The sequence below is a fragment of the Lemur catta genome, chromosome 8 (genome assembly GCF_020740605.2).
Source record: "Lemur catta isolate mLemCat1 chromosome 8, mLemCat1.pri, whole genome shotgun sequence".
Taxonomy (NCBI): domain Eukaryota; kingdom Metazoa; phylum Chordata; class Mammalia; order Primates; family Lemuridae; genus Lemur; species Lemur catta.
Window position 1 is genome coordinate 9,136,680 of NC_059135.1, and position 17,649 is coordinate 9,154,328.

Genomic DNA, 17,649 nt, shown 5'->3' on the forward strand with positions numbered 1-17,649 from the left:
TGGAGATAGGTGGTCTGTGTGTGTGTGTGTGTATCAGGGTGGGCAGGAGAGGGTGTGGGGATGGTGGGAATCTTTGACAGTCTGAACACTGTTTTGAAAGTGATGCTTTTCAACAGTTGTTCAGACTACAGGAGAAAGATGTTAGAGAATGGCTTCCAGGACACCCAGTAAGAATGCATTTTGCATCATGACAAGTCACACACACACACACACGGCCAACACAAATGTTTCACGAGGCAACACATACCTTTATTATGTGTGGCACACTTTGGTATGTTCTGTTCTTCTTTTTTCTCTCCAACTGAATTATTTTTCCACAATGCTGATTATGACTCACGAAACGGATTTCACAACCTGTTAAAATGGGTTGAAAATGAGTTAGGGGAAGTAGAGAAACCTGAGCGGTCAGATGGAAAGGGGGTGGTTGCAGTGCACCCGCTCTTGTGTGTGTCTGTCTCTCTGTTGAACAACCGGGCGAGCCTTGTCCCAAACAGACTTCCCAGCAGCCAGGACCAGGCTACATTCCTGACCTTAATTGAGATCATACGGTATGTTCAATTTTGTTTTTGACTTTTTTTCACATAGAATGTGAATTTGGTTTTAGCTATAAAAGAAATAAACCCAAAAACGTTTCGGAAAAGATAGGCAGCTAATATTGGAAAAATATTATTTAAGTTAAAATTCTGGAACTATGTTTATCCATGGACCAGAATAGCCAGAAGTAAACTGTAGGCCCAGAAGCTCCAGGGTGAGCCCTGTAGGCAAAGAGCGGCCATTCTGTTTCCCTGTGCACCTCACCCTCTGGGGTGCTTCCCTGGAGAGTAATTACACAAGCAGAGCACAGAGCAAGAAAGAAAAAGGGTGGGGCTCAAAATTAGATACATAGTATCATCTAAACTATATATTTATGTGATTTTTTTCTATGTTTATTTATCCAAACACCTAGAAAGGAATATGCCAAAATGTTAAAAATGGTTTTCTTTGCTTGACCAGATTATGTGAAATATTTATTTTCCTCCTGATAATAGTCTGTATTTTCCAACTTTTTAAAATTCAGCACGTGTTATTTTTTGTAATCAGGAACAAAAATATGAGTTGACTTTTTAGATGTTAGTGCTTCATTTCTCTTATAAGAAGAGGAAATTCTCACAATTCATCTTAAAATCCCTTTTAATACCTTTGGAGGCCTATATTGATAACAGGTTGGGGGTGGCAACTACCACCCAGCCCTTTGTGGGCACAAAACTGGTCTCATCCCCTGAGGGCTTTGCCACCGCGGTGCATCCACTGCCCCAGTGGCCCCTGAATTAGCTTGTGAAACACGTGTGTTCCGAAGCTCTCTTGGTGTAACGGGGCAGCATTCTCATGATTTCTCTGCATATGTTAAGAGTGAGCACCAGAAAAATTCTCTTTCATAACTCAAATCTGCACATTTGCCTGTATATGTACTCAAAAAATGTTCCCATATCGACCATTCTCTAAAACATCTATTGGTGAAACTAACCCTTTCCTTTTTGTCCCCTTTCCTGTTTCCTTTAATGACCTTGAAAATTAATGTATTTCACTGTAATGAAATAACTCAGATGAAAAAGCCCCACGCAGTACAATGTTTTCAAAAACACAAAATGGGACAATGTTAGAGGAACATCACTATAAAAATTTAAGTTTCTGGAAGCTTCCAGAAATATCCCCTGTGAAATATCGAATTGAGTCTGGGGTGCTGGTTACTGTGAGTGGGGGATGGGGAGGAGGGAGGAACAATGACTGTGTGTCCGGAACAGGAGTTGGTGACGCTACTCCGGCAGTAAGGGCTGAGGGCTGTGCAGTCTGAGCAAGAGGCAACCGATCTCACTAAACCCACACTTCCCCTTTTGTAACTTCGAAGCTTCCTGTATCTTATGTCAGGTTCTCTGGGAGACAGCCTCTGATGCAGAGATGTGTGTGCAGGAGGTATTTGGGGAGTTTTCTAGAGAGCCACACCTGTAAGCCAGGGGTGGGAGCGACACTGGGCAGAGGGTGAAGTTAAACAGTGACGGGGCTGTAACAGGGCCCTGGCTGGCCCTGGAGGGGCCTCTGCAGCCGCCATGGCTCCTCAGAGGGGTCCTTCATTGAGACAGGACTTTGTATCCTGGAACCAACCAGTCATCAGATGGGAACTGCCCCCAGGGAGGGGACATAACTTTGAGCAAGTCAATTTCCTTTGGCTGAGGGCAAAGCCTCTGATGGGACTTGGCCATGCGCTGGCAATAGTCAACAGTCAGAGCTGAGGGAGTGATGAGGAGGCACGTGTGTGACCCGGTGCCTACCACAGTCCACCCCTTGCATGGCTCAGGTCCACTTCTTGCACCTAGGAAGCTCACCCATCAGGGAATGGCACCTCCAGTTTTCCAATAGGTCCTGTTTCCTGAAGCAGCTTGCAAGGGGAAAGATTAGTGGGAGCAAGTACAGCCTCATCAATGCACTGATGCTCATTATCTCCCTCCTTTGCTGCTTATTCTGGAAGCCACTCAACCTAGGCTGGCAACTCAGCTGGTCCTGGCAAAGCTTCTCGCATCTGTTTGCGTTCAATTGCCCATGTGCCCCACACCTCACCTCCAACACTAAGAAACTACTAATCTTCTGCCATTAAATGTCTGCAGACAAACTTTGCCCTTTCTAGAATTTACTATTAGTGGAATTATATATCTTAGTATCTTTTGTGTCTAGCTTCTTTGGCCCAGCATAATGTTTTTAAGGTTCATCCCCGTTGCATGTGCTAGTGGTTTGTTCTCTCTTAGCACTGAGAAGTATTCCGCTACGAGAATATACCACAGTATGCTTAGCCGTTTACCTGTTGATTAATATTTAGGCTTCCAGTTTGGCTGATGATGAATAAAGCTGCTATAAATACATCTTTGTGTGGACATATGTTCTCATTTTTCTTGAGTAAATACCTAGATTGAGAATTGCTGGGTCATATGATAAGCATATGTTCAGCTGGATAAGAAACTGCTGAACTGTTTTCTGAAGTGGTTGTGCCATGTTGCATTGCAAGCGTTCAGATCTCCCTGTCACTGGCTCGTCTCTTCCAGATTCTCAAGGCAGAAGCTCAGAGAGTTGGTTCTCGGCATTTTTTCTTTTCTAAATATAAGTTATAAATTCTTCTACTACATGCAACAATTTTGATAGGCTAGTGTTTGTTATTATTTCACTAAAAGTATTTGAAAATTTCTTTTGTGATTTTTATTCTTGCATCCAATGTTTTCTTCACAGTGTGGTATTTAATTTCCAAATATTTGTGAATTTTCCAAGGTGTCTCTGTTACTGATGTCTCAGTTAATTCAGTTGTGTTCAGAGAACATATTCTCTATGATTCTAATTCTTTTAAAACTGCAACTTGAGGTACGGAGCCATATAGGGTCTATACCAGTGAACGTTCATATGCACTTAAAATGAACGTATATCTGCTTTGTTGTGTGCGGCATTCCATAAAAATCAATTATGTTAAAATAGGTATCTTGCAAAGCAGAGTTTCAAGCATTTTTCATGAGCAAGGAGTGCAGCGCTCCTCTCTGTAGAGGAGAGGGCGTCTTCTCTGGATTCGGAGTCAGAGAATCTGGGAATTCAGGATTTGCAAGCGCTCAACCCGGGTTCCCAGCCTAAGCCTCGGCGTCTTGCTCCTTTCCAGTAAGGGACCCGAACTCGTCACAACTCTTTCTGGAGTGGTGAATTCAATCTTCTCTGGAAGAGAAGCTCCACATTCAAGCTCCACTCTCTGGATAACGAATTCCTGGGCCCAGGCCTCAGCTCTCTCCCCATTTAGCTGCAGAGATGAGGGTCTTTGTATGTGCTGCGAAGGAGCACCTTGGCCTTCCACCTCGCCTTAGCAGCAGCATCTCCCTGTCTTTCTCCAGTGCATCCACAGCCTCAGGAAGAGCCATCTGATTCCACAGTCTCGCTAATGCCTGGACCGCTGCACCCATCAGCCCGTTCCTTTCCATTGCAGTTGGAAGTCCCATGTCAGTTCACCACTAGTGAAAGTTTTAACAATTGTCCTGCTACCGCCTTCCAGAGGCAATCAGTACTCTACCTACTGCCCTCCAGTGGGTGGTCTGGCTCCCAAATCCCTCTTTAAGAGTGTGTAAGCAAGAAAGAGAAGCAGATTTGAATGGGAAGAGAAGTTGAACTGTGAGGTGGCTGCAGCTGAGCTTTGGCTGACCCACTAGAAACCTCTAGAGCGGGCATGGCTCATCATGACTTCATCAAAGGAGGGCATGTTGTCCACACTTCAAGAGGTCATTGATGATTTCCTGCTCTTTTTCTCTGCCACTCACAATACGACCAGTAAAAAATAGATCACAGAATATATAGCCATAGTTTCTGCAATACTTTACTTACAATCTGGGTAGAGTTTGTTAAAGATGAAGATTTCATTTCTTCTTATCTCTCTCCCAATTCTCATCTATAAGGCCACCAACTTTATCTATGTCATTCCCTTATGATTTTTTGATGGAGTAGTCCTGTGGGTGTCGGAAAGAATGGCAGAGGAAAGTAGTCTAGCCAGGGCTGCCATGTTCTGCAGTGCAAGTTGTGCACTGCAGAATTGTACATGGAGGTTCCAAGTTCAGTAAAGGCCAACGGTAGATCAAGAAGCATCTTCCTTATCATGCAGATTTTTCTTCTAGACAACCTAATTTCTGTAAGTTATGCCCAACACACTTCCTATAGGTTTAAGGATAAATAATTCTTGGCTTTGATAACTGAAGTGGGAGGAAAGAGAGAGAGAGAAAAATAGAAGCAAAGAAAGATTGGTTTTTGTGTGAAATTGGCTCAGATGTAGAAGCGATGAGGTGGGAAGATTGCATAAGGTGTAGCTTCACACAAGTTCCCGTGGGAATGTGTTTGGGATCACAGAGATAATCAGTTGATCAGGAATACTGCTGAGGACAAGAAGAACCCTTAGAAACCAGTCCACAGAGAACAATAATAGTATAGAATTTCCCTTTTCTGGTCTAAGTGTGGTGAAAGTAGATCTAAGTACCACTCTCAATTCTACTGTCCACCCCCCAGACTCTAATTAAAATAGGAAGTATATTTACCCATCCCAAAGGATGGGCACGTTGTTGTTTATATAGACTGTGTCTCAGAGAAGGTGTGAAGTGCTGTAAAAGAGCAGATGACTTCATGTTTATTGAAAATTGTGCCAGAAAAATATTCACCTTGATCACCATGTGGCTGGAGTCCAGCTCAATCCTTGCCTTCTTTTTAGAGAGAGTTATTGGAAAATTTAACTGGTGTGACGTGGAAACACGGCCCACACAATCTACGACTAGAATGGAGGTGTGGATCAGGGAATTGTGAGAGCAGAAATAAAGCAAAAAAAAAAAAAAAAGAAAAGAAAAGAAAAGAAATCTTTATGTTAGGCTAGTAGGCTTCATTTTAGTGCCAACTTTGACAAATTGGTTGTTAGGAAACATGGAGAAGGATGTGAGGTTTAGTGGGAAAGACTGAGACTTATTAGCAATGTTTTCTCTATCCGTTATCTACCCCTACCTAAAAAGGCATCCTGAAACTTAAGGGTTAAAGGAACAACCATGCTATGTGCTCACGATTCTGTGGGTCAGCAGTTTGGGTGGGTCTCAGATGGCGGGGTGGCTCTTCTGCTGGTCACACCTAGGGTCCCCCATGTGGCTGCTTGTCCTCTGGTGGCTTGAGCTGGGTGTTCTGGGATGAGTGCATTCGCGTGTCTGGCTGCGGTGCTAACTTTTGTCCTGGCCTCCCTCTATGTGGCTCTTATCTTAAGGAGGCCAGTCCAGGCTTCTTCATGGGCTGATCCCAGGTTCCAAACGGGTGAGAACAGAAGCTTCAGGGTCTTTTGAGGCCCAAGTTTAGAAGTTTCACAGTGTCACATCTGCTGCACTGTATTGGTCAATAAGTTGCAAATCCAGGACAGATTTAAGGAGTGTAGACAGATTCCACTTCATGGGAGAAGCAGGCAAGTTATCGTGCAAAAGGGTCAGACTCCCCAGAGGAGGGAAGATTTTTGCCGATATCTTTGAAAATAATCTGTCACATGTGTAAGGTTGTGAGGGCATGCAGAAGTCATGAGTAAGAGAGTCACAACACATGTATGAACCAGTCCTGCACCATTTGCCCTTTAACCAAGTTTGCAAAGTTGAACTGTAAAGGTTTCCTTTTAAGGGAGGAAAAGGGTCATGTTAACATCCCCCACCCCAAAACCTATCACTATGTGGGGACAAAAGCCAGTAGCTCTGTCACTACAGGCAGGTTTGAATGGTTTGATGAATTTTCAGACTTTTCTATATTGTTCATCTACAGCTGTTCTGGCAATTTTGAAATAAGGTTAAAGATGCCCTAAGAAGAACTGTCTAATGCTCACTCTGCTAAATATACAACCAGAATAATTTTTGTTGGCCATCTGCTTAAATTAGAATTGTAAGTAAGCTTTAATATGGGTTGTCACTTTTATTTGATAAACTAAATCAAATAATTGAAACCCATAAATATTCCAAATGACTTAACCACAGGAAGCATGGGCCACTTTGTGATTAAATAAATTAAAAAAAGAGGGAGACACATACAAATGGGGATGAAAGCAAATATTTCCCACACACCTACTACATGCCAGCCATGCTGCGCATGTTAGCTCATTCGCTGCTCCCGTTACCTAAACATTAGGTAACATCGCCCTATTTACAGATAAAAAATCTGAGGTTCAGCAAGGCAAATGACTTCTGAGAAGTTGTCACCTAGATAGACAGTTCAAAGGCCAGGATTCAACCTGGATCTCCTCATTGTCCTAGCTTCTTTCCAATATTTATTGAGATGGATGTATATTTTATACATCTATTCAAATTAAACACATTTTAGCCTACTTAAAAAATTATGATTATATCAGAAGTCTTTTTTAGCTGCAAAAAACTTCATAATTATCCTCTGTAATGACTGCATAATATTCTAACATTTCCTTGATATTCTAGGTCATTATTCAATTCACAATTATCCTGATTTGGACATCAAGGTTGCTTATGTTAGGGCTCAGAATCACGAACTACATTAAATCTTGCTTCATGCAATTTCTAGGGTTGGTTGTAATTATTTTTCTGGACCAAATGTTATGTTTATAACTCATCTGGGCCTCATCAATCTTTTTTGATTTTTGTCATTTTCCTTGAAATGGTATTATATTTATTAACAAGATTAAACCTGCCTAGATAATTGTAGGAGACTAAGCACATGGAGTTAGGCACGTGGTTATGTGTCTAATATTTCTATTCATTGCACCAGCATACTTTCTGGTTATTTTAAGAGTGGTTCCTCGGAGCCTGTTCACATTGTAAAGCAGCATTTTCAGATTCACTAGCAAGGGTGAAGTTCCCATATCACAGAACAGGGTTGGAAGAGATCCGAATGCAGGTCCCATTTCCAGCCAGTAGATGTCTCTATTTCATTCACCCTCCATTGCAGGTTCCTCCTGAATGGGAAGACTTGGGAGCAAAATACGTGGGTGGGAGGTTGTCCCATCCCTTTTGTCACCTCCTACCAGGCTCCACCTGCCCCTTCCCCCTCCTTTCCTCTAGCTTGCTGAATCGTGGCATAGGGGTAATTGAGACGGGAGTGCCATTTGAGTTTAAACACATTCTCGACTTCCAAACCTGTTTGCAAAGTGGGCACAGTAACTGAAAGCAATCTCGGCGGAGCCAAAGCCTCTTCTCTTTAAATAGCACCGTGCTCCGAACTAAGAGCTGTATTACTGAGTCATAACAATTAATTACATTTGGAGGTGAGAAGACAGGATTTAACGCTCTAATGCGATTTGAATTTAGGCTGTTATCTCATTCCACTGCTATTTAAAACAAAATCACTTTTCCACGGAAGCATCTGCAACTAAGGATGGTTTCAAAGCTTACATCTGAAGACATCCCTGGCAACTGAATATCCGTGTTTTAGCTTCCTGAGGGGTTTAATACGCACATTTGGATTTTCTAGATTTTTGCAATGAAGTGGATCTCTTTCTATTTTGGGATTTGATACAAGAGAACTAGGGGACTGGGAAGGTCTATTATTTTCATTAGGAATTTTGTAGGTGTGGGAGACATGCAGGATGAGTTATTGGAAAAGGAAAAATATCTCTAAAAAGAAACCACACCGCCAAGCATCTGAGGTGCATTTCCACGTAGGGCTGACACATCAACACTGCATGAGAAGGGATTTATTGATAGGTCCAGAGTGAGCAGCAGGGACTGGAGAGGAAGCTGAGAAGGTCCGTGTGGTTTTCAGGCAGAAGTGGGAGGGTCCCGTGGACACCTGGGGAGACAGAGACCAGCCCTTCAGAGGCAGTTCTGTGGCTTTGCCAGAAGCTCCGGGGGGCACTGAGGTCCTAGGCCTGCCTGGGTGGGTGGCACCAATCTAGGGACCCAGAAGGAACTGCCTGAAGCCCTAGATCTGAAATACCACCGTGACTCCCCTCTGTGTGCCCCCCAAGCCTTAGGAGATGGGGGCTTTTCTCCCTTGGAGAGTTGTTGGGAGGGGCTGATGAGCTAGGACCCAGATTCTGGATTGTGTCCGTATTTGGAAATCATTGTACCCATGTGGGATGAGGAAAATGGATAGATCCTCCTCCCAGACATGGAGGGTGTACATGAGCACATGTAGCTCAGGACCCAGGCTGTGCAGACGTCTCAGCATGAAATGCTCTCAGGACCCTTCTCCTGCCAGCCCCTCTGCTCTGGGGACCCCACCTTTCAGGAGCCTTGGGCTCACTACAAAGACTGTGTTCTCCTACTCTCTCTCCTGTCCTTCTGTCTGGTAAGCTCTTCCCACCAAGTTCTCCCCTCCCGCTCTTCACCAGCCCTCCAGACTCAGTTTGGCATCTCGTCCTGCCAACTCCCCTTGGTCCCAGCCCCAGACAGTTGTGTTTCCATTGCGTTTCCACGGTCAGAGCAGTGTGAGGTGCACGGCAAGACCCCCTACCCTGAGTCATCTGAATGTACACTCTCTAAGCCACTCATTGACTGTGTGACCTGGACAAGTGACCTAAACCCCTCTAATCTCATTTGTTTAATCCTCACGGTGGAAATATCAATACTTCTCTTGCTAAGTTGTCAAGAGGATGGGAAGAGCCAGGGTGTGTGCAAAAGGTACTTAATTCACGGTGGCCAGGCGCCCCGAGTGGCTTTCCTTTGGGTTTTCAGAGCCTCCTGCAGCACCTGGCAGATCTCAGGGTGAATAAATGATGGGGGGCATGTGCCGCCCTCCTCCCCCCTGCGTAGGCTCCGAGTCCTCTGCCTGGCATGTCAGCCCCACCGTGCCAATGTCGCTCACCTTTTGGGTCGTACCCCAGACATTCCCCAGGGCCCTTACTTAAGAAGCTCTCCTCTCCCCTTCTCTGCACATCAGCCCTGTTTTATTTTCCTCCCAACCACCACCCCACACAGCACGGGCTCGTTCATGTGTTTTCTGAGTCACGATTGTCTCCCCAACCAGAATGTAAGCTCAGGAGAGGAGGAACATGTTCTTGTCTTCTATTCTGCGCTGCTGCATCCTCCGCACCCAGCACAGGGGCTGGAGCATAATAGGTGTTCAGTTAAGTGGAGTGGGAGGAATGAACGGGAGCTTCTCCCCAGCACAGTGCCAGGCACAGCACAAGCGCTTCAGAGATCCCTGCTAGATGCAAACATGGGACCCTCAGGGGCTACGGTTTCTTTCTTTGGGAAGGGCCCCCTCACCCCGTCCCCAGGACCTTCCCTCCGCAGCCAGTCCGTCCCCTTTCCCAGACCCCATCCTAACGGGGGCTTCCGCGGGGACCAAGGCCGGGGGTTCTGGCCTCCCATCCACCCCTTGCTGCGATCTGGGGGCTGCCGCGCTGCGCCCCCCGCTTCCCGCGGCCCCCGGGCGGGCGACCGCCCCGGGCATGCTCAGAGCGCGCAGGTCCGGGCGGCGGCGGCGGGGGAGGAGGAGGAGGAGGAGGGAGCGGCCGCCGCCGCCGCCGTGCGCTCGCCGGGCCGGGCGGAGCTGCGCAGTCCTCTCGCAGCTGCGCCAGGACAGCCGGCGCGCGGCCGTGCCCACAAGTTGCCGGCAGCGGAGCTCCGCGCCGCCACCTCCTGCTCGCAGCCCCCGGTGCCCACCCGGCGGTGGTGGCCGGCGCCAGGACGCACGTCCCTCGGGCACCCACCCCAGATGTAAATCGGGACCGCAGCCCCTCGCCCCCTGGCGCGATCGACAGAGTCTAGCCAACGTCTCCTCTGCCAAACCCCAGGGCTGAAAGATGTGGCAGCCGGCCACGGAGCGCCTGCAGGTAAGGGGCACCCGGGAGGCCGGGGGCCAGCCTGGAGGAGGAGGTGCCCGGGCTGGAGGAATCTAGGTGGTGCCTCTGCCCACTTGCGGGGATCTGCCCAAAACGATCCTGTAAGACGCATCTATGGGAACATCATGCTGTCGACTTAACCCAGAGCCAGGCACCCGGCAGGGATAAGGGAGATGATGAAATTGACGAAGGCAGGGATTTAGGAGGTACAACTTTTGGCTTGGGGGCGTTTGTGTGCGTGTTGAAATATATATATACACAATGTTGGACTTTCTGACCGGCAATTTTAGATTGCATTCCACTGATACAATTTACTGGTCTGAGGTTAGGGTTTTTGAGTCCAGATTTTTTTTTTTCTTTTTGTCTCCAGGAAAGACAGAACAAATGATTTGTGAAAGCATCCATTTGCCAATATAATTTGGAAATATCAAGCTTGGTTTGGCTTGGTCATGGTATGCTACTTATTTTATTTTATTTTTCCCTATTCACTGGCTCTCTCTCTTTATCTCCCCTGAATCCAAGCTCCTCCAGATATTTGAAAATCAAAAGTTAAGTTCAGCCAGGAATAGTTATGTCCCAGGTCATCCCATCAAAAGTTTTTTACTGCTGCCTCTGGAAATATCAGACTACCTTTGATTTGGATTCTGAAACTAGGGAGTTGGAGGAGGGAATCAAAGAGAGAAAGAGGGGCGTTTTCTCAGAGGAGCTCATTCAGAGACACTCTGGGCCCTGGGACTGCCCTGGCTGCAAGGTTTGATGACTGCCTTCTGTTGGCAAATATCTCAAGAGCGACAGCAGCTACTCTGCCAGATAAAATCCAAATCTACTGAATTCTGCAGTTAAACTTTTGGCAGGCTCAGAGCCACACTGTTTCATAGTAAACTTTGAAAAGTGTTTAAGTGATAAAATATAGCACCGTTGGAGGCTGAGCCCATCTGAAGATTTAAGACAGTCCAGCCAGGAGTCCTGGCTGGCTTGGAGGTTGCTCAATGAACATTTGAAGCCCCAAACACGACAGTCCCTCAGATACGGGGAGAGGCTAACCTTTGCCTAGGAGTCCTCGTGGTGGGGATTAACCTGCAGAGGGCATTGCGTTTAGCAGAAACAGATGCCCCCCACTCCTTTCCAAGTCTCCCTGGGCTGCGGTCTGTGGGGAGCCCGAGACACCAGGCCAATTCCCCATGGTCTCACTCAGAATAAACAAGAAAACCTGTGTTTAGCCTTGCAGATGGGGAGGTGGGTGACCAGTCTCTTAACCCCCTCCTTGTCTTACAAGAGAATATCAACGTTGGGCTCTGAATGATTGGCAGAAGATGATATAAATGTATTTTGGCAGTGGCACCAGATACCAGTGGTATGTTCAATTCCTCTTTCAGTTCAAAGCATGAATTCTATTCTAGAGGAGCAGAATGATTGAGGGTAGCTGCCAGGTTCCCCATCCAAGTGCAGGGAGTAACTTTTGGAAGTCCTTAGAGAGATTTGACCGAAGTTCCTTGAGGTGGTTGTCATGGCCTAGTGATCTGTGCCTCTGAAGAGCTGGTAGGCTTTTGCCTGTTGAAGTTATTCCTAGTGGCCGGTTTCACTTAGGGAATCGTGGACGCTCCGGAGCACGTGTCCCTTGGCAGGCAAGCGCTCTGGCTCATGTTCCCCATGGAGATTGTTCCTTGTAGAAATGTCTCCTCATTCTTCTGTGAAATGTGCACATGTGTATTTTGGCATGAGTCTGGCTTATTGCAGTTTGCATTTGCAATGTGTTTATTTTATTTATTTTAAGGCATCATGTTGAAAGAGCTTGGGTTTTAGGCTTTCAAAAGCTCAGGTAAATAAGGCTTATCACTAAGATCAAGTCACTGTGGGAAGATACCAACAGGGGGCTCAACTTCACCTTCCCTTCCCCAAATTTAAATTAATCAGTGGATCCGGTTCTCTTTTAAAAGTAAGCACATCTCAAGCCTTGAGATTGTAAAAGTGAGACAAATGGGAAAAAATCTTCCTTTTCATGGCTTCTTCCCAAATAGCTCAACTTTTCTTGAAAACACACAATTTATATGTTGTTACTTCTTGCTTCTCAAGGAGAGAGTTGTTGAGGGTGAGGTGGTGAGTGAGCTGCTTGTAATAATATTTTATTTACATTCCTTGTGGCTGTCTTTGTCGTGGTCTCTGCTGTCTGGGAGTTTTTCTTCCCCTTTTTGCCCTCAAGGAACCATCTGATTCCTCGGGGAGTGGGCTGTCTTGCCCCTTCCAGGTTCTGGGGCCATGGAGATAGCCCTGGAAATCATGTTGGAGGGAGAAATAGAGAAAATAAGCCCCATCCCCCCTTTTACAAATCTTTTTAACTTTCTCCTACAACCTCATTAATTTTTTTCTCATTCCATTTTAATAGAAGCATTATAATTTAGATGAGCCAGAGTGTAGAAAATGCTTCAAGGAGGCATTCCCAGTTTCCTAATAGGACTAAGGAGTAGATTTGTTGTATAAATACATAGGAACAAAAGAGGCCAGGGAAGAGAAGAACCTAGATCCTTTCCTAACTGATTTCATAGTTCATATTAGATGATGCTGATGGGAAAGGTCTGTGGCCCTGGAGTGTGGCAGAACTTTGCTTAGAGCAGTCAGTCATTCTCTAACTAAGGGACTTTGGAGAGCCGCAGCCGGCTCCCTTGCTCAGGAAATGGCATCTTTGATTAGGTTTGATTATCATTATCATTACCCATTTCTGTGCCCCCAAAAAACACCATGCTGATACTTTCAGATTTGAGGTGTAGCTGTTTGACCCAAATCCCGTACCGGAGAAGGGACCTATTGCCCCGAGCAGGACTGAGCTGGGTAATTTCTCATTCAGTCACACGAACCGAGGCGAGTTCATCTGCTCCCTTGAATGTTAAAAACTTGTGTTGCATCCCACTGCGGCCCTCGCTGGGAGCTTCTGCCATTAAAAATATAATAGGATCAAAAGGGACGTGAAGATTTAATTTACCACCCTAACTTTTAAAAATGAATAAATATGAATTCTTCTCTTTTCGCCTTCTCGTCTGCACAGTGGACTTTTTTTCTTGGCGGGACTCAGGAGAGTTATAAATTTTTAAAGAAGCCCATTTGAAGCAGACTCTTTTCAGAAAAGTTAAAGGGGACTTTTCAGTGGAAAAGGGCAAAGTATTGGTTTTTTAAAATGGAGATGAGATTACTTCTGGCCTTGATATTTTAAAATTTGCATGGGTTTCTGGCTGGCTGAATTATTGTGCTGGACGGATCCCTTCTAAGTGACAGACCCATCCACACAAGAGCATGGATTGACTTTGCCATAAGGAACATGTATTTTCCCAGAGCAAATGTCTAGGGAGCTACTGCATGCATTTTCTGGGGGTCAGGAAAGGAGGAGAAAGATGAATCAAGACTGAGTTTGAAGCAAAGGAGGCCAAACACATCCTGGTCTGTGGGGTTGGGTTGGTATTATGAGAATAGAGTGGAATACGATAGTAGGCACGTGTAGGAAACAAGTTCTAGCAAATTCTAACTGCGGAGTCTGCAGGTGACCATTTTCTCTCAAAAGGCATTCTATAAAGGTTCTGATTTAATCATTTGCCTGTCTTCCCTGAGATTACAATTTCTCCACTGCAGGTCTAGAAAAGACAGAACTTTTTATCCACAAATCTGGATTTTGATTTCTCAGCCTGAACAGTTTTTTCCCTACCACATTTCTTTTTTCTCTTTCATTTTGGCCAATGGCCATGCATTAGCACTTCCAAAGGAGGGAGAGTTGAGGAAGGGTAGGGAGGAAATTGAATCCTAAAGAATCTTTCTCTTGGTTTAAACTTATGGCTGATAGAGAGGCTGAAGTTTTTAACTAAATAATACTTAGGGATTTGGGGAGGTAAAGTCTTTCTTCCCCCAAGATTATCTTGCCTTTACTCTTGTCTTGACTTGGAGTGTGGATTATTTTAAATTTATTTCTCTATTATTATGCCACTTCCACTTATCCCCTAAAAAGTGAGACTGAGGAACCCTCTGAAACATCAGCTGGGCACCATTAAGCTTGGCCCATCAGGAAAGAGTGAAAACTTTGGCAAATCTGTCACTTTTCCAGGCAGACCAAATCGACAAAGGGACACAGGACAAGAGTGGGGAGATGATGGCAATGTGCTTTCATGAGCAGGCACCGTGTGTGTGGCACTGTGCTAAGGAGTTTTATTTGAATCATGTAGCTCATTTTCCTCCCATAACCACTTTTATCCTTATTTTATAGAGAAACTGAAGGCCAAGAAGTTAAAATAATTTAACCAGGGTTGGGCAGCTAGAAAGAAACTGAGCTGGAATTCGAACCAGGTGGTTTGGCTCCAAACCTTGCTTGTTGCATACGTCACTGTAGCGCAGATGCCTAAGACAAAGCAGGATGCTCTGCACACATCGATGCTATTGTTAGTAATAAATAGAATTAGAGCAATGGGCATCTTGTGGGCTCAGAAATATGTCGAAACAGTGTATTGACCAAGGGCTACGCTGTTTTTGGTGACCCAAATCTCTGTGGGAAATAAGTTCCTGTGCTCAATTGCATATCGAAGCTGAAATTCACAAGTGCCATTTAAGAGCCTCTTCATCTGGAGCACGTGGCATTTATCAGAACTAGAGACCTTGAAAGCTGGCAATCAGGCTTGATCACGTATGCAGTCATTCCACGTTTAGACAGAAAATGGGGGGACAGAGGGAGGAGGTTGGAGAGTTCCAGAGCAGTTGCTTAAAAACAAGCAACAGCTATTCGTACAGAGGCACAGATTTCTCACTCAATCACTCACTCAGATTTTGCTGTTCTTTTCCTCTCTTGTAGTTGAGTAAGCACAAAGCATTGGACCTTATCGTTGGTAAAGAGAACTTGGAGTTATCATTAATTTGAGGCCTTAGGCTCTCTCAAAAGTAAAATACTATCTGACATCACTGGATCTTTCTCCAAGTTTGTCAGCAAAGTCTCTACCAAGTGATTTGCAGAATGCTAGCCTTGGGAATGACACTCTGCCCCTTAGTAGTTACCCATTGCATAACGGCTGTTTAATGTTGACTGTACTGAGTTATCTTCCTGTGTTAGGTAACTTTTGCATTTTGTTTGATGTTCTAGATTAGCTCTCTCTCCCCTCTTCCCTCTGAGCTGACTCCATTAAATGTAAATTAGCCCCGGAGGAGACTCTGGGAGAGTCAGCCTCACAGCTTCAAGGCTACTGGAGATCAGACTGCCTTGGGGGTATTTTACTCTGTGAATAGCAGCAGTTCAGGGACTCCTTAGCGGTCAGCAAATAAAACCAGCCCAGAAAGACTCAATGACTGCAGTGTGCTTCTCTTAGCCCCCACGGGCACAAATGGAAATGGAGGCTTTATATAAGCAGAGCAAGAAGAAATAGTTGAGATGTTTGTTCAAAGGCCTCCTTAAAGTCTAGTGGAATTAGTCTACTACCATTTCTTGTTAACTTAAAAAATGTTTTGATCCCGATTTAGCTGCTAATCAGTGATAAAGCCTCAGAGTGTTCACCAGGCCCAACCTCTGAGCCCAAGGACTGCAGAAGGAAGGTGTCAGGGAAAAGGCACAGACTTGCTTTGTGCCTGTGGGGTATTTCAACACTTCCAAGTGTGATCCAGCTCTTCCATGTCATGCTACCTCCCTGTGGATGCTTCTTTCCCAGGCCTGATGGCCCAGGACTCCTCTGGCCTCTTGTTTCCACTGAGGTGTCACTTTGATAAGGGAGATGCCAGAAATGGCCTTATTAGCCATTAGTTTCCAGAATCAGAAATCATTTGGGTAAAAAAAAACCTGAAAATGAAGGCAAACATATCTCTTTACAAATAATTTTGACTTGATTGCTTACCAGCAATGTTTCTATTTGGTTTTGTAACTTCTCTGAGCTTTGTTTTCCCCGTCTATAAAACGAAGAGATATACTTTGTAGAGATTTTGGTAAACAGTAGGTGCTCAACAAACAGGATCACCTCTCCTTAATGCTATCAGGTCACTTTGGGAACAGAGTTTTGAGTTCATGTCCAAACTCCTGTTTTCTCTTCCTCCAGCCTTTATTGTGTGTCTTTTCTTACTGGGTCCCAAGCACCATGCTGGGTATGGGTGGGGAGGAAAAGAAGGACAGAGCCCTACCTTGATCCAGCAGCAGCTGGTTATGCCTGGGCCTCAGGGTGGATGGTCTAGCCCAGCCCTGCTAATCTCATTATACTGGTCTAAGGATTGTCGGAGACCAGTTTTTAACCCCTGGGATATAAGAAGTTATCTACTAAAAATGGCTTACTTTCATGGATAACAAATAGTCTTGGGAAAATAGCCTTTTGCCCCTTTTCTGTCTTCTTCTTTTCCTGAGCATAGATGTGATGTCTGGCATTGCAGCAGCCATATTGTGATTCTTAAGCAAATAGTAGGTCTAAAAATGAATCTGTTAAAGAGGCTGGAGTGAAATGATGGAAGGACTTTGGATCGTTAAGCAGCTGCTGAACCCACCTTCTAAAGAAAAGTTTGTGGGAAAAACGCTATCCCCTTCCATCTGTTTATGCCTCTATGTTGGTTGGGACTTTTATTACTTGTACTCTTGACATGCCTAACAGACACAGTGACCAAGGGACAAAAATTCGAGTTTAAACCCAGGTCTCCATTTCTTACTCATTGTTGTGGGTTGAATTGTGTTCCCCTAAAAGATATGCTACAGTTTTAACTCCTGGCACCTGTGAATGTAACCTTATTTGGAAATAAAGTTTGTGCAAATGTAATCAAGTTAAGACAAGGTCATACTGGATTAGGTGAAGCCTAGAGCCAATGACTACTGTCCCTATAAGGACAGACTTGAAGACACAGGCGATGTGGAGAGGGAGGCCACACGAAGGAAGGAGGCAGGCAATGGAGTTGTGCTGCTGCCACAGCCGAGGACAGCCAAGGATTGCTGGCCACCACCAGACGCTAGAAAAGTCAAGGAATAATTCTTCCCTAGGGCATTTGATCAGAGAATGGCCCTGCCATCATCTTGAACTTGGACCTCTACCCTCCCAAACTGCGAGAGAATAAACATCTGTTGTTTTAAGCTACCCAGTTTGTGGTAACTTGTTGCAGCACCCCCAGGAAACTAATACACTAACGAAACCATACTGCCTTTTGACTATGTTCTGTCACTCTATTCCCCGTGGCGTGGGCATCCCCAAACTTCATATTCTGGGACAAAATGCATGGGTATGTATGGAATGCTCTTTTTATACTGAGTGTAAATTTATCCACTGTGATTTGAGAAAAATTAAAACAGAGAAAAACTAAACTATTGCTTTTTTTCCCTTCATATCTTTCTGGTCAACATCCTAAGAAAAGGCGGCAAA

The 17,649-nt window shown here is 45.1% G+C and overlaps 1 protein-coding gene across 2 annotated transcripts in view; it reads left to right on the top strand.

Annotated features, from left to right (window-relative positions):
• Positions 1-410: 410 nt before the first annotated feature.
• Positions 411-17,649, top strand: part of PID1 (phosphotyrosine interaction domain containing 1) — a 223,991-nt gene continuing 206,752 nt past the window's right edge. The window contains exon 1 of one of the 2 annotated variants that reach the window (XM_045558956.1): positions 411-548. Coding sequence is in view for 1 of the 2 variants with exons in the window: in XM_045558955.1 (XP_045414911.1) it covers positions 10,268-10,297 (30 nt within the window). In the remaining variant the exon portion in view is untranslated. Of the gene's footprint in view, positions 549-9,968; positions 10,298-17,649 lie in introns of those variants that run through there. The other variant, XM_045558955.1, reaches the window with a different exon arrangement.